This window comes from Mus pahari, chromosome 2 (assembly GCF_900095145.1).
Source record: "Mus pahari chromosome 2, PAHARI_EIJ_v1.1, whole genome shotgun sequence".
In the NCBI taxonomy this organism is placed as follows: Eukaryota; Metazoa; Chordata; class Mammalia; order Rodentia; family Muridae; genus Mus; species Mus pahari.
Genome location: NC_034591.1, coordinates 104149984 through 104171252, shown reverse-complemented (window position 1 = coordinate 104171252; position 21269 = coordinate 104149984). Strand labels below are relative to the sequence as shown.

Genomic DNA, 21269 nt, shown 5'->3' with positions numbered 1-21269 from the left:
CACACATGCAATACCCAGCAGTCTGTGGAGGTCAGAGAACAATCTGCAGGAGCTGGTTCTTTCCTTCCCCTGCAGAGATTCCAGGGATGGAGTCTCGCCATCAGACTTGGTAGCAAGCACGTTCACCCCGTGAGACACTGCAAAGGCCCAGAGGCATCACTCTTAAAACAAGCATGGATGTTTTCTTCTTCTTTAGAATGTGCATTCCAATAGGTTTAAGTGAAATGTACACCTTAGAATGAATGTGTGCAATGCAGTCACTCTCCTCCTGTGTGCTAATGACAGCGCCCATCGCTCCACTGTCTTCTGAACAGGGATTGCTGGGAGCCTGTCACAGTTAATGGACCAGTTGACCCCCGATGATCCCTGTGTACTGCTGATTCCTCTTCTACATCACACAAGGAGACCACTGTCACTGCAAATATAAAGTGTGATTTTATTTGGTATATGCTAGGCACAGTTCAGGAGACCTGCCTTGGTAAAAGGAAGGCCTGTTGAACAAAGCATCACTTAGAGAATTAAAAAGAGGCCATGAGATGCTCTGTCAGTGAAGTACTTGATGCAGGAGGACCCGAGCCTTAGCACCCATGCCAAAGCATGGCAGCAGTGTCATCTCTCAGTGCTGTGGGGGGACAAGAGAAGTGCTGGAACTCTGTGGCCAGACAGTCCAGCTGAATTAGCCAGCTCCAGATACAGCGAGAGACCCTGGGGCTGGAGAGATGGTTCAGATGATAAGAGCACCGACTGCTCTTTCAGAGTTCCTGAGTTCAATTTCCAGCAACCATGTGGTGGCTCACAACCACCTGTAATGGAATCCAATGCCCTCTTCTGGTGTGTCTGAAGACAGCTACAGTGTACTCATACTTAAATAAATCTAATAATAATAATAGGTGGACAGGAGAAGGGGAAGACAGAAGCACCTTGGGCCTCTGTGAACTTAACACATATGAACATCCACAAAAAAAAAAAAATAGACATAAATGAATGTCACAGAAAAGGCCTGGGAAGTCTTTATCCACCAAGAAATGAGAACATGTCAGAAAACATTCTTTGCAGGAGGATGAGGTTTAGACCTGCTCATCCCAGCAGCCTGTGGACCAAGGCCTATTCATGGTCCCTCTGACCAAAGAACCAGAACTGAGTGAAAACAGCCACTTCCCGTTGAGACACTCACACCTTGCAAAAGCAGCTGTGCAATTGTGTGCACCCAAAATATAGTCAAATGTCACACAAAACAGTACCACATGTCTATGTGACAGATGACTCATTTTTTTTTATGCATGGCCATTTTGCCTGCATGTATGACTGTGTACCATGTACATGCCTGGTGCCCACAGAGGCCAAAAGAGGGCATTAGATGCCCTGGAACTGAATGCAGACCGGTGTGAGTTACCACACAGGTGGTGGGAATCAAACTTGGGTCCCCTGGAAGAGCAACCAGGGATGTTAGGTAAGCCATCTCTCCAGTGCTCACAATTCAAATTTTAATGTAGGAGCAAAAATGAGAATCTACAACTAAAGGAAAACTGAGATCTTAGTTCTGGTTATTGATCAATTCACCAGAAAAGAGGCATCCTCAAGGAGTCAAGGAAATTTTTTTCCTGGGGGTAGGGGGGTTACAAATCCTGATTCCCACTCCACCACCCGGAAATGAGGGGCCCAGAGAACTATGGGATGGATATGGGGTTCCCAACATTAGACACAGCTGAGCAGAGGACATGGGGCTTTCTCTTCCCTTCCCTCCATAAATGTTTCGATGCCCCTAATTGCTTAATTGCTTTTACTTGATGAAAGATGTGCTCATTTAAAGAGACAGAAGGAGGAAGGTGTGGGCTTACAGTTGCAGCTTTAGATCCAGATAGCTGACGTCTGAGTGATACTCTGGTGGGTGGAAGAGTGTTCCAGACCAAGCGAGGCAATGCGGGGCACTGGTCACATGGAGGTGCGCAGGGCTCTCTGCAGTGCCCATATCTGCTTTCAACCTCAATTCTAGGTCTCACCCCGCAGCTAGGTCTCATTCTCTGGGCTCTGGCCATTCTCCTTGCTGAGAGACCTCCAAGAGGGTGGGGCAGAGAGGTCCATGTGGGTGGGACTCAAGTTTGGTATGAAGCTCAGTCTTCATTCGGTTTACAATCTTGCTCTTCACCCAGTGACAGAACACCATGAGGTAATGCTGTTGCAAACAGGACCAAGACTCCACGTTCACTGTTTCTTCAGTGGTCTTGAATAGATGTTGTTTTCCCAGATGTTAACTTCTGTGTGACAGCCATCACTGTCCCCGTGTGTCCTTACTGTAAGGTTATGGCTTCTTGTTCTCTGAAGTAAAAATGGGGACCGCTCTCTAGGTACAATGAGACAACTCTAGTGCGTGTCCTTTTCCCCAGAAACTATTTAGGAGGCTACTCTAGGATTGACCAGGATTCCCAACAGCCCGGGGGTCAGTCAGTCACTGACCAAACTGGTTTACACAGGGGCCACAGACTAGTAAACAACAGTGAGCACAGTGACACAGGAAAAAAACTAGCTTTAATATTTAAGAGTTTCCTAAAGTGAAAAATGTCCAACATTTTCATTACACACTGCATTCTTAAAATCAAAATTACCAAACTGAAATGGTGGGTAAAAATCATCTAAAAATGAGACTTAGCCTATGAGGAAGGAGCTGAAGATCATGAATGAGTTGTTTAGCCTGAGAGCAGGCAGATGTGCTCAGACTCGTAGCTGCTGGTATTGAGGGAGTAAAACCCACTCTGTGCCCCTGTGAGCTTAGACCCTGACACATGAACACTGACACTTCCACCTTGTCCCATCCACAGTCACTGTGGCTGCTGTCTGCTTTGACAGAGTGGACAGGTTTTTTTTTGTCTCTGTGTAGCAATGAAGGTGATGAGGTCAGGCTACTGCGCCAGCAATCTTCCACAGATGGTCTGTGTCAGAACACTCGGGTTATCTCTGGCAGTAACAAGCCAAAAGTAAGTACAATTAATTATCCTAAGATAGACTAGGATCTCTGCAGAAGGTACACTGTTCAATGCCTGCTGTCTTTGGAGATTGTCCCTTTATTGCCATAAAAAAAATCACCCTTGGGCATAGTCAGTAAAGTACATGCCCTGGTCTGATTTCTAGAACATGGGTGTTGTCCATTTGTTTACCAGGCATGGCAGTGTGCACCCGTAACCCCAGCTCTGGGGATGTGGAAACAGGCAGATCCCTGAGGGTACTTGGACAGCCAACCCCGCTGAGTTAGCAAACTCCAGGTTCAGTGAGAACCCCTGTCTCAAAAGTTAGAGAGAAACTGAGGAAGTCACTTGGGACTGACCACAGCCCCTGTGCACACACAGAGATTGCTGAATCCCATCAGGATTCAGGTTGTGGCTATTAAAGAAGAAGCAGTCATATGACTCTCCCTCCCTGAGAGCCGTACCCTGAAACTGCAAACCTGGCTTGTTCTGCATCCAAGTGCTCACTGCCCCACCATCAGCTCAGATGCTCTGCACAAGCACACAGGACTATGGGATGTGCTGGACAGCTGTGGGACAATGCTCAGACTCATCCAACACCTAGTTCCGATCCTACACAGCTGTTTCTCCATTCCCCAAAGCATATGCCTGGGGCTGCTGGCACCTTTAAAAACATCACTTTTCCAGGCCAGGAAGATGGCTCAGACCATGTGCTAATCACCCAACCAGCCCTCTGTACTCTCTATACCTTCATCTCTTTGCCTATCCCATCCCCAAATCCCTTTCCACAGACCTCTACCAACACTGGATGTGACAGCCCTCGAAGCCCATGGCACAGCCTCAAAACGTATAGATAAGTACTCTGATAACCCTTCACTGCTCAGTGGCCATCTCTAGGGACTTCCCCGGCTAACGTTCCCGCATCTTAAGACCATCTCAGTGTGAGAACCTACAGGACTCCTCAATGTTCAACTGTCAAACTTGGAAGTAGTCTGAACTCGCCCTCTGTGTAGGGCCTAGAACGGGGTATCAGATCTCAAGACAAGATGTCTGAGGGTCCCCCACACCCACAACCGTGTCTGCTCTCATTGTCGTGACAAACACTTCAGAAAGATACCTTAAAAGAGGAAAATTCACTATGGCTCACCCTTTCAGAAGTTTCAGCCTCAATTTTGGCTCATCCCACTGCCTGGGTAGAATACTGTGAGCATGTGACAGAGGAGGCTACACACCTCATCAACAGTGAGATAGGTAGAGACAGGACAGAGGTGGGACGTGAGCTGAGCAGAGGCACCCAATGGCGACATAAACCCCAGGTCCCTCAGTAGCGCCCCAGCCTCCTTCCTCAGCTCCCCCAGTCAGCCTACTAACTGAACACTGGGAGGTGCCTGGTGTTGTTCTAGAAGCTTCTTCACAGCTTCTTCAAGACCATATACTACAACAACATGATGAGCTTTGAAAGAGGGGGCACTAGAAAATACAAAGGCACCAGGTGGAAATGGCGGCAGTCACAAGAAGACAAGGCACCTGGGCTCAGGGCCATCACTTCTCACAGCTGCGTTCCTCTGCCTCTTACCCAGCCACATCTGTCAGCCTCGGGAACCTCTTCCTTAGTCAAGTGGGAGGGGTCAGCGACCACAGCCTCAGCAGGGACACTGAGCCAAACCACTGCCATTCACAGTGGGGTCCTCCAGGGCGAGCAACCTGGGTCTTAGTAAGCATGAGGTCACCTTTCCTCTCCCAGGAGTCTCAGGGTCATTTGAGTTCATGACTCAGGGCTGGTCTCCGAGAAAGGCCCTATAAGGCCCAGCTCTATCTCTAGCCATTGTGAGTCAGAGACCCGTGGAAGGCCAATCACTTGAAGAAGGCTGTGGGGTTGACCATCAAGGCAGGAGTACACACAGGCCACTCTTGTCAGAATACAGACTGCTTTGGTGCAGGAGACACCAGCCGAGACTCTCCCTAAGTCCCGTCCTTACGAACAAATAGGCTTTGTTAGGGCTGGGCTCCCAGCTTAGCAGCAGCACCCTCACCCAACATGCCCCTGGCTTCAGCTTCACTACTCACCCACTGCCACCCAGGTTGTTTTTAATTTAGGAATTATCAAGACTATTTACTGTCCTTTACACCCTACCCCTTTCTAATAGGTTTAAGGCAGGTCTTTCTTTTAAAGATTCTTTCTGAAATCTAACTAGGAGTGTTATGAGTGATTTCTCCCCAGATCCCAGATCATATGGAACATCAGCCTAGCCCAGCCCGCGTATCATAGAACTGATGAAGTCTCTCCTGAACCACAGAAATGAGGCTGGTCGGTACCAGGGCACTGCAGGCCTGGCTGTACAAGGTTTCATAACAAGGAAGGATATTGGAGCCTAGTGGAGTCCTGAAAACAATTTTGAGGTTGGATAATTTAAATTAATGCTCCTAAATGAATCCCAGATTCTTCGGGCTATAAATTTTCCATTTCTCTGACCGTGCAATTGCAGATGTCATCTGAGAGCCTCCAGAGCTCTGGAGAACTGCCCGCCTTTGGTTTCAGTTTAGGAGGCAGGCAGGGATATGGTGAGCCTCACCTGAGAACAGCTGGACACCCAGTTACCTAGCCAAAGGTACCTAGCCTAGGAGACACCCCCAAAGCTCTGCCTAACACCGGGATGTTACTGCGGGAGCCTGCTGTAGCCCCCCAGATGCCCAGTCCTGTGGTCTCTCCTTTGCAATTAAACTTTTTCTTTAGGATTGCCTTTCTTGAATTATATAATTTTGGATCATCCATCAGCGGATCCAGCAAAAACTCAAAATAATAAATCCAAACAAGGTGTTCAGTATGGTCTCCCCATGTGGGCAAGGGCCCAGAGGCCTTCAGCCTTACCATCCCACCAACCCCTAGGGGTGTCCTTAGAAGAGGTCACACACCTCATTTTGTTGTGGTGGTGGCTGTGGTTGCTGTGGTTATGGTTGTTGTTTGGTTTTGGTTTTGTTTCTTTTCCTGCTTTTCATTTTTAAGACACAAGCTAGACCTATATCTAGACCTATATCACATCTGTTTCATTCCCATTGCTGCAAAGGAGGCCACATGTCCTGTCGCCACTTCCTACCCCCCCCCATCCACCTTGTCCAAGGCAGGCTGGGAAACGTGATCATGTGCCCAGGGCAACTCAGTCTCCACGGTTGAAGAGAAAAGGGACAAGAAACAGTAGACAGTTGACTTCCAGGAGCTCCCTCGCTAGATGCCAACTTGTTAGGAGCTTTGTCCTTCATTGTGCGAATCCGAGGGGAAGAAACAGAGTCTGTATGGAAGCTGCTCACTGGCAACGGTATGGAAATCACGCAGACAGAAGTGGGGAAGGAGGGTTAAATCGTTATTATCTGTACTTTAGGGAAACACACTTTAAATATCTATAGGCATAGAGGAAGAAGTTATCCTAAAGACAACATTCCTCATCCTGTGAGAAGGAGGGGGAGAGGGAAAGGGAGAAGGAGGAGGAGGAGGAAGAGGAGGAGGAGGAGGAAATCACTGTCCTTCAGATGTGAGACTACACATGAGAGCAGAAGCAGATTTGAGCTATGCACTGGATGAATCATAATTTTGTAATTTTACATTTTCATATCCAAGCTAAATAATGCTCTTACCAAAGCAGTCTGAGTTTATCTCTGGCACTAACTTTTTAAGGCAAATACCTCAACACAATAAAATAATAAATAAAATAATAAATAAAATAGTAAATAGGATAGTAAATGGAATAATAAGGCTTGAGGTGTTCTCTCTCTCTCTCTCTCTCTCTCTCTCTCTCTCTCTCTCCTCTATGAAACTTTAGATGCTGAAACTAGGAAACAGAAACTTCCAGGCCTTTAGCATTAGCCTTGGGCCAGCACACCACTTCCACCGTATGCAATTATCCCAGTCTGCTAAAGCCTCCGGTCTGAGGAGGAGAGATGCAGGTGGCATCAGCCTTGAGGGGGTGGCAGGACGGAGGAAAGAAAGGCTGATGGTGGCATCTTCTCAGACGAACTGATACCACAAAGAGTGAAAAGGATTCTCTGCCCAGTTGGCTCTGAGAGTGGCCCCTCCCTGCTGCTCTTGGGTGGCCCAGTGATTAGAGCAATGGAGTTAAGTTGGAACGAGCATAATTGTGTAAAATTCTGAGGGAGAAAGTGACTGAGCCTGTACCACCCTTGAGCTTCAAAAGACCAAGCTGAGAGAGATAGAGAGGCTCTACAACAGGCAATCATTCGCCAGCAGCCTGAAAGTAGAGAGTCTGTGGGGTTTTTTAAATTAAAATTGACTATATCATAAGCCACACAAAAATTGGAAAAAAAATAAAATTTTTTTTTTTTTTTTTTTTTTTTGGTTTTTCGAGACAGGGTTTCTCTGTGTAGCCCTGGCTGTCCTGGAACTCACTCTGTAGACCAGGCTGGCCTCAAACTCAGTAATCCGCCTGCCTCTGCCTCCCAAGTGCTGGGATTAAAAGCATACGCCACCACACCCGGCGGAAAAAAATAATTTTTATAAGCCACGTTTTCCCACCGTGGCACACACACACACACACATGCACACACACACATGCACACATACACACACTTGTGCACAAAGCTGAAAGTCAATGAGGGAGTAAACTCTTTGTAGAAATTTTTTACAGGTTTTTAAACAGTGACAAATGACCATTGGACCTGCAAAGAAATTGAAGCTGTGGTTAGCAGGCATCTAGTAAGTGGTGGCAATGGCACACCACAGAGAAAACCTGTCCTCCATTGCTGGTTGAAGGAAATGTTAACACAGATGAGCTCAAACTCGGGGAAGAATATACGATTAACCCACAGAGAGCAGACACAAAGGACTGGTTAGTAAAGAGCAAACTAGAGAGAAAGAAACAAAACCGGTGGAGCTGAACCATGGCCTTATGTGAGTTCATTGGAAATGTGAGCTTCAGTGGTGGATCTTTACATCAAAACAGTCGGTGGTGACAGCCTCCTTTGAAGAGAAAGGGTTCTCCCAACTCTTACGATAGAGTTCAATAGAGTTCCATTGCAGACAACAACACTGTCCAACCAGTGCCGCTGGCCTCCTCAGGTACCTGCATTCACACGCTGTGTTAGTTACGGTTTCTATTGCTGTGAAGAGACACCATGACCAGGGCAACTGTTATAAAGGAAAACATTTAAGTGGGGCTGGCTTACAGTTCAGAGGTTTAGTCTATTATTGCCATGGTGGGAAACACGACAATGAGCAAACAGGAGAAAGAACTTGAGAGTTCTACATCTTTTTGTTTTATTAGATAATTTCTTTATTTGCATTTTAAATGTTATCCCCTTTCCTGGTTTCCCCTCTGAAAACCCCCTAACCCCTCCTCCCTCCCCCTGCTCACCAACCCAGCCACTCCCACTTCCTGGCCCTGGCATTCCCCTATAGAGAGTTCTACATCTTGATCCATAGGAAGCAGGGAGGGGAAACTGAGACATAGGCCTTGCTTGAGCTTCTGAAACCTCAAAGCCCACCCCCAGTGACACGCCTCCTCCAATAAAACCACACCCAATCCAACAAGGCCACACCTCTAAGAATACCACGCCCTGTGGACCAAGCACTCAAACACAGGAATCTATGGGGAGCACAAACTCACACAGAGACACATGCAAATACACATAACTAAAATAGTATATTTTAAAGGCTTAACAAGTCTATTTTTTAAAAAAATTAAGTATAAAAGGATTATAGGGGAAAAAGCCCACACGTTTTTGCAAGAAGTTTCTTTTATTATTTCCATGATCAAGTAAATCTTTAGTTATCTCAAAACACAGAGCATATGAAGATGTAAAAATTGTACAAGTTTGTTTTGTGGTGACTTTAATGACAAAATAGCATACTACAGAAGGAAAATGTGCATTCTTATCTGGTAAATTAGGAGCAACAATGCTAGGTTGAGGTGGAAGAGGAGGGGAGGGGTCAGTCCAGTATGTGCTTGCTTGCTGTGCAAGCCTGAAGACCCGAGTTCAGTCAGTAGGGGGCACATAGAAAGGAAGGAACAGCTATGCGTAGGGGTGGCGGGCAGTGGGATTTGTGGGATGGCCTAGTGTGATGCAGTAGAACAAGTAGATCCTTGGGCTCACCAGCTGGCCAGCCTACTCAGCAAATTCCAGGGCAGTGAGAGACTGTCTCAATCAATCAATCAATCAATCAGTCATCAATAATCAATCAATAAGTAAATAAGAGTGGATGGCACCTGAGGAGCAATACCTAAGTTTGACCACTAGACTACACATACACACACACACACACACACACACACACACACATACCAAAGATTAATGATATGATTCTGAAACTTTTAGTTTATTTCAAAATATGTAGATAATTTTTATTAAAAAATTATAAAGTATCTCATGCTAGTAGATCAAAATACATAAAAAACAGGATCTTGGGTCATCTCAAAAATATTCTCTTAAAATTTTAAACATTACTTTTTAAAATCATCAATTGAATAGAAAATTATTTAATGTGACTAAAAGTATGATTATCTTGTTTTATATCAAAAATCAGTTTTTAAATTTTTGGACTCAGCAAACTGAGACTTCAAGATACTTTTCATGAACAGTTCCCAGCTGCGGTTGCCTGCCTGCGATCAGGCCGGCCAGTGTCCTAGCACAGGTGGTAAGGAAACCTCAGCCTACGCCCCAGCTTGGCACTGCTCGTCCTTGTCTTCAGCTTTGCTACCAGGCTCCAGTGGATAGCCCTATGCCTGTGCACATGTGGACACCACCAACTGGACTTAGTGGCTTATTGAAAAAATGTACTGGACCCAGTGGGTTATTAAACAAATTTTTAAGGGAACAGCCCAGTAGAGACATGAGCAGAGCTTGTGAACAGGCCAGACACTAAGGGTGTGGACAGAAACCTAACCTCACATGTACTAAAACAACCACTACAGAAAGTATTGCACCCCCTCAGACTGCTACACTGGAAACCTTCCCCTCATGAGACTGTGATTGAAATCATCATAAAATAGTATTGCGACTAAAGGTTGTTATCCATTTTTCTAGAAGAAAAGTTGACAATATGATCCAACACTGTGCTAAGCTGCCTTAACTAACTCAGTGACTCGGCCTTGAGTGACCATTAGGTAAATGGAAGCAGTCCTACCAGTTATAGGAGAGAGAGTAGATTCCTACTGCCTCACAGTAAGGAACTTAATGACTACATCTCGTGCTTCTATGAAGGTTAAAAACATGAAGGAAGTGCAGGACCTACATATGGTCAGTTAGAAATCCTAGCACGGGGGCAGGGCTCCATAGCCACACCCACAGCTGAGGAGCTATGGGATTCCAAAGAAGGGAGGTGACCATTGCCCTTGTATCGTGGAATACCCATAGACCTATGCCTATGGGCAGCTCTAATGAGACTCAATGGATGACAGAGGTACCTGAAGCAAGAAAGGAGAGCCATTGTGAAGAGGGACAGGGAGGTGGAAGGGAGTAGGGGGCAGATAGAGTTAATGGTAGACATCTATGAAAATTTCAAATAGTAAAGTAAGAAAATAGCGGGAAAGTGAAGAGCCAGGCAGGGTTCAATGGCAGAGCCTTTGCCGAGCAAGTACAAGGTCCTGGGTGAAAGAGGCAGAATAAAGGGAGGGGTACCCATGGTGTGTTATTTAATGTTTACACAGCCTGATTCGACCATTGTAAATCCATGCACTGCTTGGGTATCTGTGATTTCTAAAAGAGAAAGGCACAGAGGTATTTGAGTCCTGTTACCTATGTTTCTTCTCCCTTCCTCCTTCTCCTCTTTTGCTTCACATATTCTCCTAGTTTTCAACAAATACAGAATCAGATGAAAGGGAGTCGTATATTAAATAAATCATATATCAGTAATAATTACTGACAAAGCGTGTGTCCCGCTAAAGATAGGCCATTTTGTTTCCACCCTTCCGTTTGCTTCTCCAGCTCCTTCGTGTTTCCAAATATTTCCTCCACGCTTTCATCTTACCCCTGGTTTTGGCATCAAAAGACACGATTACAGAAAGCAAGCCAGCTTGTGTGTCAGCAGAATGAATCAAATAACCAAGAGAGTTGACCTTGGATCCTTTTCCCGGACAGCACATAAAGAGCAGGCTAGGAGAGGAAATGTATTACAGACAAGCCGAGCCTGAGGTTGGAGGGAGGGGGCTGGATGAATGCCTGCTGCACCCCGACGGCACACTCTGGCTTGCCCTGGGCTCACGCAATACCTGTTTATCTCTGTCACGGAACTGGGCCTCGGATGTGAATGCTGTCACAAGAAAAGCCAGAGCGTGGTGTCTTCTTTTGAAATGATGGATCAACATTAAAGTGTACGGTTCAAAGACAGAAAAGAAAGTGAGGTAGGCCAAAGAGATTCCCAGGAGCCAGCCAACAGCTTGAGCTAAGAGCTTGGGTATCCTGTAGGTGGGAGACACTGAAAGTCAAAAGCAGAAAGAACATGGAATGTGTGTGTACACTTACTAAATGGACACTTTATATACTGCTACATACATGTGTACATACATATGAATGGACATTTTATATGAAAACTTGTAATGTTAATGGAAAGGCTGGGCCAGGAAACCTTTGAACCACTTGACCCCAGTTTTAGATATGCAGTAGTGAGAAGGGGGAGAATCTGAGGTTCTCAAATGTCCTTTAAATGTCCTCTTCTGCTTCTCTGTGACACACAGAAGATAGTGTCTCCCACCCCAGTTTTCACTTCCAGGGTTGGTTCTGCCTGCCTACCTACCCCTGCTTGGACATTCTGATTCCCAGGAGAGGGAATCCTACTGACCCAGCCCAGGTTAGATGCCTGGCTCTGGTCCAATCAATGATGGCACCATCACAGATCACTAGGGTTCACTAGGGTCCAACTGTTCTGAGTCATTGATTCTGTCTCCACCTCTAGACTGTATCCTCTTGAGGGCAAGGCCCTGATGCTTGCCCAGTACTAGCTGAGGTCCCTAGTGATTGACAGACAATGCAACTGCTTGGGAAAGGATGCAGTGACTCAGAATGGAGAAGGGCATGCGTGGGAAGACGCTGCTCTGAAGCCCCTGTCCTAACGCAGCACTAGAGTGCCCACCTCATCAGTTACATCAGCAGACAGCCGTGAGCCAAAGAGTTTTATGGTCTAGCCTGAGAACCAGACATTCTTTCCAAGATGGATTTTCCTAACCATCATCCCAAACAGCCAACTCCAAACAAACTTTGGAAGATTAATCCTATTGTGACTTGAGAAATACCTACAGCCCTCCCGACAAGACAGTGCCTGTGTAAACTAGGTCAGAGGAAAAGGTATTTGTAGAGAAAACTTGGCTTGTATGTTACATCCGTGATTGCTTTAGTACTCTCTCTCTCTGTGAAATCCAATTTCCTTAAATGACCTCTGTTCGTAGGAAACTATTTGGTTTAATTCATGGGGCCATGGCATATGTTTAACCATCTCCAAAGGCCAGTTCCATCTCTGCTGAGCGTGCCTGATACCCAGATGTTTCCTAACACTCAGCACTCATGAGCTCAGCCCTGGCACATTCTTTGCACACAATCACCCCAAAGCTCTTCTCACATCTCCCCAGCATCCCACAGGCTCAAACTCAGACACTCAGGGGCCAGCTTGAATCCTCACCAGGGTAACCTAAGAACAAAAGGTGAAGCTTCCAATGCTGCAATTTTCCAGTTTACTAGTATTTCAGAGACCCAGCGAACAGCTGGAAGATATGCATTGCAAGGAATCAGAGCTAGCCAATAAGCAACATAAGATGTGCAAACTGGCCGCCCAAAAGAATCCAATTAAACTACAGGCAAAGGGTTCCACAGCCACCCAGATCTGATGGAATCAGAGCTCAGGGCTAAAGGCTCCTGGACATAGCTAGCCAGTGCAGAAGATGAAGTCGGTGACGGCCTCAGAGATGGTAACGCCCCAGGTTTCCCAGCAAGAGTATGTTAGGGGCAAAACAAAGCAAGAGCCCTGCCCCTGGTAGAGCACAGTCCCACACTGCCAATCCCCTGCCTCCACACTCTCTACAGTTCAAGGAATAAACCTGAGTGTTGTCAATAAGACCTCAAATCCCAACTATGGAATTAGGCAAAGGGATTTGTTAGGGGGACAATTTCCTTTAAAATTAAGCCCTGAATTCCATCCCCTGCGTTACATAAATAGTAAGAAGTGTGGCTGTGCATGCTTATAACCCCAGCACTTGGGAATAGAAACACAGCCATCCTTGGCCACATAGCAAAATCAAGGACAGCCTGAGCTACAGGAAACCCTGCTGGGAGAAGTGGGGTGAGACCAATGAGCACACAGCATCCTCACCACGTCTCCCCAAGAACTGGAAGCATTCATAGAGCCCATGGTAGGGTGACTTAATGATGTCCACTTCTGAAAAGCTAAATTTATGAGGACTATGTGAGCTTTTAAAGATTTCCCCGAACAACTATACAAGGATTATCTGTCAAGTGACAACTTAGACCTTGAGATCTTAGTAGGAGCCCTGACCTCGGGGGCAGACCCTAAGGCTGCCTGGGAGTTACTTGAGAAGAGAGCTACATAGTGTGCTGTTTGTGTCATTGGGAAGTATCTCAGAGAGCTTAGGCGGGACAGTCTGGATGCCCTGCAGGTAGAACAAAGAGCATATCACAGGGCCTCATGTCATCGAGGGCTGTGGGTTTTGTTGTAAATTGAGCTTCTGAAGAACTTTGTGCTACAGAGTGAACTCAGCAGGCAGATTTACATTCTGGAACACTCTCTCACATCTGTTAATAGCTTGTGGCCAAGTGCTACACTTTGTAAAGCTAGCTATTGGTCCTTCAGGGATATTTTTGCACTTATCATTCCTATCCAGGATAATAGGAAAAAATGCGTTCCTGAGCCATGCAGAACTAAGCTTTATTCCTGCCCAACCTGTCACTGCCTGTGTGGTTTTTGAACAAATTATTTTAATAGGCCTGAGCCCTCCCTTTCATTTCTCTACAATGGAGGTAATAATACCTAGCTCGTAGAGTTTTGAAGTGCTCATGGATGTTTCACAGATGAAGATTGTGTGTGTGTGTGTGTGTGTGTGTGTGTGTGTATGTGTGTGCATGTGTTACTGAGGATTGAATCTTGGATCTCATGTGTGTTAAGCAAGTGCTGTATAACTCAGAATATCCCCAGGTCTTATAAAAAGTTCTACCAAAGGGGGTAAAGACGCGGCCCAGTGGTTCACCGGGTCCTCTGCAGAAGTTCAATTCCCAGGGCTCATAGGGTGGCTCACAACCATCTGTAACTTCAGTTCTAGGAGATCTGATGACCTCTTCTAACTTCTAGGCACACACGTGCTACCCAGACATATGCGCAGACAAAATACCCATACACATAAACTTAAAAATAAACTTAAAAAGTAAAATAAAATTCTATCAGAGCATGTTTGGGGAAAAAAATGGCATTCTTATTTTGTTAATGAAGAAGGCAAGGTAAACTAAGGTCAAAGCCAGCCTTGGATGTGACTCAAACCACCCAGAAACAGTGCTGCAGAGAATTAAACGGAGTTGCAAGGGGCCAATATCATGAGAGAAAGCTCTGGTCGCCATAGCAACTTTTTTAACCAAACACTGGAGATCTGCTGGCATGTACACCACCAGCGACATCTGGCCTTTCTATTATCCCCTCACGAGTAAAAAATAAGAGTGAAAACGGGAATAAAATGCCCTGTAAAGTAATCTTTGGGCCAATTACACACCCGGGTGTCTCATATTTATGCTGGCGCCTCTGGCCCAGGTTTTTAGAACACTGGAGCCACGCCTCTCTTTTGAAGAGCAAGTCTTACAGTAAATTGCCCCAGGGTGCATTTCTGCTGAATCTGCACCTTTTCTCAGCAAGATAAGTACAAATGCATCATCTGTCAGCTGCGTGTGCAAAGCACTGTGAGAGGTTCCTTAAGAGATAAGTGACAGCAGTCATGTTGCAGCAAGAAGGCAGGAGGGGCTCCGAGGCCACGCCCATCACCTCCCATGCTGCATTGCAGGAGGGGCTCCGAGGCCACGCCCATCACCTCCCATGCTTCATTTATTTCATTTACCAATTTCATTATGGAAGCCACGCATCCTGTGCAACTCAGCAGCGAAGCTGGAGTCGGACCTGAAGCTACCTATGTTGTATCTATCACAGACAAGGCCACCTCTGCCATCCAGGTCTCTTTCTCCGTCAGCAGAGGGCAGCTCTAAATTTAGCTGTTTCCCAGACACGATTCTAGACCCTTCTTCCCTACGGTTGATGAGAGGACTGTCACAGTGCCTGTACATAGCCAGTGTTCTCAAGATCCCCAGTCCACATCAGAGATCTGGATTCCCACTGTGGACTCTGAGCAGACACTGGTTGAGAGCTAGGAACTCATAAGCCAGTGGACAGAAGAATGGCCAGTGAGAAAAGTGTGTTCCGCTTCACACAGCCGAGCATGCGGCCTTCTGGACTAATTGGCCCAGAGCAACGCTAAGACCTGAAGACAGTGAGACACAGTGAGACCTCCACTCCAGCAGCCCAGAACCTCCCTTCATCTTTAAGGAATTGAGGCCCCCAGAGCTCTTAGTGAACATTAAGTGTCTAGGAAAGGAAGCAGAGTAGGTGGCCCAGTAAATCCCAATTCTGAGTTGTCACTGTGGGACTTTATCACAGACTGCCATAACAGCATGAAGGAAAAACCGTGATATAGTGTCACCAAAAACTGTCACCAGGGCAGTTTCACTCAGCTATAAAAGAGCCACCTGGCCGGGGGAACTATGTTTGCAAGTGTTCAGCCCTAAAGTTAGCCACAGCCTGGAGCTCTGGGTGGGAAAATGGGAAGATGATTGACGTAGTTAGTGGACCCCCAATAGAGACCCAGGAAAGCTTGGCCCTGAAAAGATCATCACCTTACGACACACCAAAGACCCAGGTGCTGGCACCTGTGTGGGGCGTCGTAATTCCTAAGCAGGTACAGTCTGATTGTGTCTGGCCCTTTCTGACCTAGACACTAGCTAACATGTTGTCTTGGGAAGGAATTTCCAGACCATTGCTATTGATCTCAAAGCCCCTGCTTTTCCCAAGTGACTTCAGACAGCTCTATTCTGACTGTGACTCTCCTGGCCTGCCAGGCAAAGCATTATGGGAGGTTTCTTCTTGTAGAAAAGCAAAATGTCTCTTCTGTCATGAAAGGCAAAGCATTTATAGATTAAAAAACAACTACCAAGTGCGGGCTGGGATGTGTGCTAGATGATATCTAGAGAAACACCCAAGGAGGCAAAGGAAGAGTTGAGGTCAGGGTTTACGGGGAAGATGGGCGGGGATGCGGGCCTCTGTGTATCACTCAAAGGACGGAGCACACAGGAAAGAAAGGGTTCTCCTCGCCTCATCTCCCTTTCCACACAAGCTTGCAGCTTGCTGATTCAACACAGGCCAAGTCTTGTCTCTCTGTCTCTGTCTCCCTCTGTCTCTCTGTCTCTCTCTCTCTCTGTCTCTCTCTGTCTTTCTCTGTCTCTCTCTCTGTCTCTGTCTCTGTCTCTCTCTCTCTCTCTCTNTCTCTCTCTCTCTCTCTCTCTCTCTCTCTCTCTCNCNCACACACACACACACACACACACACACACTATGTTTCTTAAATTCTACAGCCTGGCTCTCTGCATTCCCCTTCTGGTCCCTCTCTGGGGACGGGTGAGGGGAACTGGGGCCTCTCTGGACAGGCCTCCACTGTGTGGAGAGATGGCCAGGCAGCAGGGCAATGAGCAGGAGGAGAAAAGAAAGGCATACTCAGAGGTGACCCCACGTGCCTTCCTAGGAGGGAAGATGATTCTGTGACACATGGTAGAGACAGCCACAGATGCTCCATGGGCCTGAAGAGTTGGGAGCACACGGGGTTGGCCTGGTATGGGGCCTGGGAGGAGCTCATATGGAAGCATGATGGGAGTTTAAACAGCTGGTGACATGCAGAAGAGACTCTGCCACAAGGCAAGTGTGGGGCCTGGTGCCTGGGAAAAGAAGACAGAGAGGGCACGGCAGGAGGTGAGGCTACCTCAGGCTGGCTCCAGGCTCTATACCCTACAGAGCCTGTTTGTGGGGAGAGCAGAGGGGTCTCTCAGCATTGTCCTGCTAAGTCCCTAGGAAGCCACACACGGAAAAAGCCAAATTCAGAAATATACCTGCTTAGCACTGAAATGTCTCTGGTGGAATTTGTCACAAGAGGTATAGAGGGATGCCTGTGACCAGCCCACCCAAAAGCTGTCTGGTGTGCAGGGCCTGGGGAAAGGGACTTGTTTCTCAACACCAGTTTCTTCCCCCAGGCAAGGGAATGCTGGCCACACCCTACTGGCAAGGCTAAAAGTAAATGGGACACCCTTCATATTCGCACCCAAGACAGTGAGAGACTGTAAGGGAAATGGATTTTGACAATTCTGAGACCCAGCCAGCCCAGGAAGGGACATGGATTCAGAGAGAGACCAATGACTAATGTAACATCAGGTCACTAGGTCATCAGGTCACTAGGTCATCAGCAGCATGTCAGTGTGTCTCTCATCCCTCAAGGGTCACCATGCTCAGCGCTTGTTCTTCCTTAAGACATTGGTTCATTGTCCTCCTCTGATTCTCTTCCAGGGACGCTGTATCAACTTCACCAGAGTGAAGAACAGTCAGCCAGCCAAGTATCCCCTGAACAACGCCTACCACCCCAGCTCCCCCCCTCCCGCTCCTATCTACACACCCCCACCCCCTGCTCCCCACTGCCCTCCCCCAGCCCCCAGTGCCCCCACTCCTCCCATCCCTTCCCCACCATCCACTCTTCCCCCTCCTCCTCAGGCCCCACCCCCTAACAGGGCACCGCCCCCCTCCCGACCTCCTCCAAGGCCTTCTGTCTAGAACCCAAAGTCCGAGCTCTGGGCTGCCTGAGCAACTCCAGCAGGAGGCTCCTCTGCTGACAGAAAGATCTGCCCAGCCTATGTGGTGAGCGGCGGCGGCTGATGTTTGCACGATTTAAAAGCAAGTCGTGATGGGCAGAACAAAATGGGCATTTTGAACTGCCTGAAGATAGACAATGAGACAATGACAGTCACATTATAGCCTGTGACCCCTCACCTCTAAAAGAAGGTTCCAGAGATGGCCATATTGCCACAATGCTCTCAGCCAGATTATGTCCCATGGAGACCAGGAGGAAAGTGACTTCCAAGAATGGAATGCAGCATTGGATAAGAAACGCCTGGCTGAGATTCGGAATGCCACCTCACTGACTTGACTATTGACTCTTGGACTGGGAACCAGGCCATCTCTACCCCTGGGTGCCACCCAGCAACTCTGAAAATGTGCGGTGTCCCTAGTATGCATCAAATAGGTATCCAGCTGGGATCTGCAGGCTGCCTTATAAGGAACATATGCTCTATTCTCTTTCCCAAACTTCCTGGTTTCCCAGTGAGGAGGGAAGGGGAAAGGTGATGTCATGCTTAGAAGTTAGAGGAAGTCAGTGCTCAGCACTGAGGGGAAAGCATTGATGGGAGCATCCAGCTCTTGCATCTAGAAATGGCTGGCTTCAGCCAGGCACAGTTCCTAAACCAACAAGCCTTGTCATTGTCAAAGGCAACCTGCTAATGATTCACCTTAAACATCAAGGTTGGCTGTGGCATAGATCAGAGCTGATCACACAGAACCTTCCACATGAAATCACAAGGTCCTTCAGCTTCAGTACCCCAGAGATTTCTAAATCCAGCTAAGAGACAGTAGTCCTGACTTGGTAAGAAAACCATTCCCAGTTGTTTTACTCTGAAACAGGCCATTGTATGTATGGTATATCTCTCCTTGGCAATTCAACCTGCCCACAAGTATTACCAGTTATGAAACAAGGAGAAATACATCCACTGTGTAATAGAAAAGCTCTGCCCGAAACCCCCACACCACTCCTCTATATTATTCTAAAGCTGTTTGATCAGCAAGCCCTTTAACCTCATGTAGACTCTGGAAAATGTCACCCAATCATGAAAACAGAGGTCATTGTCAAAGGCAGTGTATAGCCCATACAAAATGATGCTTCCTTCCTCAGTTTTCTACAGGCCCCAAAATTCCTGTCTTAGGCTTCTAAACCTCTAAACTTTTCCCTGGAACAAAAGATATAAAATGGGCATAAGTTTTTATGCTTTGGGCTGTGATCTCCAAAGATCCTTCAAGAACTCAAGTTAGCCTCATTCTTTCAGCCTGTTTAGAACAGAGGCATCCAGGTGCCATGCATTCCATAGACACCAATCCTTGTTGCCAAGGCAGACATTATTAATCAATCTCAGCACTAGTTCTCAATGTAATCCAATTGTATTTTCCCACAATACTTCACATCTCTTATGACCTGTTGGTCATCAGTTAGAATTGAGAGAGATAAACACTGTTTGTAATCCCTACCTTAGAAAGAAAAGCAGAGGAGAATGGGGGAACCACCAGCATAAAAGTTGTTATCTGGGGAAAATCAACCTGGAAGAATGCCCAAGTCCAAGACCTGTGGTACTGACACCAAAGCAACACTTTCCCAAGTGTACCCCAGACCTCACCTTTCTTCCTGTGGCCACCACTCCCTGCTTTTCAGGAGTTATGGAAAAAAAAAATCTCCCTCACCCTTACTGTGCCCCCACACTATCCCCGAGTTAGAACAAGGCTTGTTTAATGTAGTCCCTTGTTAAACAGGTGCCAGAATGTCTCAACCACCTGAGATGACATTGCTGGGCCCCAGAAAACCATTCCAAGGAGAATGGGCTCCCCAGGCTCAGAGCATGCAGACCATGAGCCCATGGCAACGTTTTGACTGCAGGCAGTACAAAACGGGCCACCCCACACTACAGCTGCAGGATTTGTGCAGCCATAAGAAAGTATGAACCAAGATGCTGGCGTTGCTGTTCAACAAGCATGGGCTTCGGGGAAGGCAGCAGACTCTGAGAGCAGGCCTTGTGCAGTGTTCCAAGGGACTGTGGTGAAGTGTCTGAGGAAAAATGAATGCTGATACATGGTGATTCTGAGAAGAATTTGCAAGGTTTGACCTTAGAATTGACGGAATGTCTTCCCTGGTCATTCAGAATTATGGCTAGAAGTTTCTAGAAACTGTCAAGGTTACTACCTTTCATAGTAGGTGACTACAGGCAGGAAGAGCCTTGACGTGGTTTTCTGTGTCATTCCCTGTGAGCAACAGGAGATGGTGGTTGTAATTAGCAAACTGCATGTGTTATTTGTTTGTCCCCTTGTTATTGTCCTTACAGAGGATCTTTTTTTATATAAGCCAAATTTTGTTGTATATATTCATATTCCACATGACAGATGGAAGCACATCCTATCAGTGTGAATAAAAAGAACAGTTGTAGTAAATTATTAAAGCCAGTGATTTCATGGCAGGTTACCCTACCAAGCTGTGCTTGTTGATCTCCCATGACCATACTGCTTTTACAATGTACAAATAGTTACTGAGTGACGACACCCTCCTTTACACAACGCCGATGACAGCCTTGCTGGGAACTGCGGTCCTTCTGCTGTGACAGCCAGCTCGCAAACAGGTCCTGCCTGGAGCTTGCCACACACTTTAGGGAGACATAAGAGCTGTCTTTCCCCAGCGTCGGGGGCAAAGCTACCATAAACAAGTGGGAAAGTCTTGGCTCTCCAGCCTGGGACAGAGGTCTCACTGGAACCCCAAAGAGGAGCAGAAATGATCCATCAAGGAATAATTGTGAGATAATGACCGACAGTTCAGGTGGAAAGGGAATTCATGCTGTGTAAAGTGGGTGGAATCTGTTAGCAAGCTACCCAAAGCCAGATCGTACTCACCAGAAGGATCAAAAGGGTTTTTTAGTTATCTGAGCTCGGCTGAGTTATCACGCTTGGAGAACCGATTTAAAAGAATTAGAATATGATTTCTGAATACACATAACATTAAACTCTTCTCTTTTTCTATGGTAATTTAGTTATGGTTGTTCAGCGTCTCTTGAGTTATTGTTATTAGAGACTTGTCATCACCACGCTGCGCTGTAGGAGACTGGGCTGAACCTGTACAATGGTATACCCTGGAAGTTGCTTTTTTAAAAAATAATAATAATAAACACCTAAAATCAGTGCTTTTTATTTGTTATTTCTATGCCTGCCATAAAAATAAAGTGCACATGTTTCAGGTACTTACCAAGAATCATAAAAGCAGAGCTAGCAGGCCAGAGAGATAGCTCAGCTGGCAAAGGGGCTTGCTGCCAAGCCTGACAGCCTATGCTCAATCCCTGGGACCCACACGGTAGAAGGAGAGAACCCACTCTTGCTTCCCTGTGTATACTCAAGGACACAAGCATCCATATACATGGACACAGAGACAC

At 46.7% G+C, this 21269-nt stretch overlaps 1 protein-coding gene across 1 annotated transcript in view; it reads left to right on the top strand.

Annotated features, from left to right (window-relative positions):
- Antxr1 (ANTXR cell adhesion molecule 1) overlaps window positions 1–21021 on the top strand; it is a 196246-nt gene extending 175225 nt beyond the window's left edge. The window contains exon 18 of the mRNA XM_029535282.1: window positions 17551–21021. Within this exon, the coding sequence (XP_029391142.1) occupies window positions 17551–17811 (261 nt within the window). The 3' untranslated portion in view covers window positions 17812–21021. The remainder of the gene's footprint in view (window positions 1–17550) is intronic.
- Window positions 21022–21269: the final 248 nt, after the last annotated feature.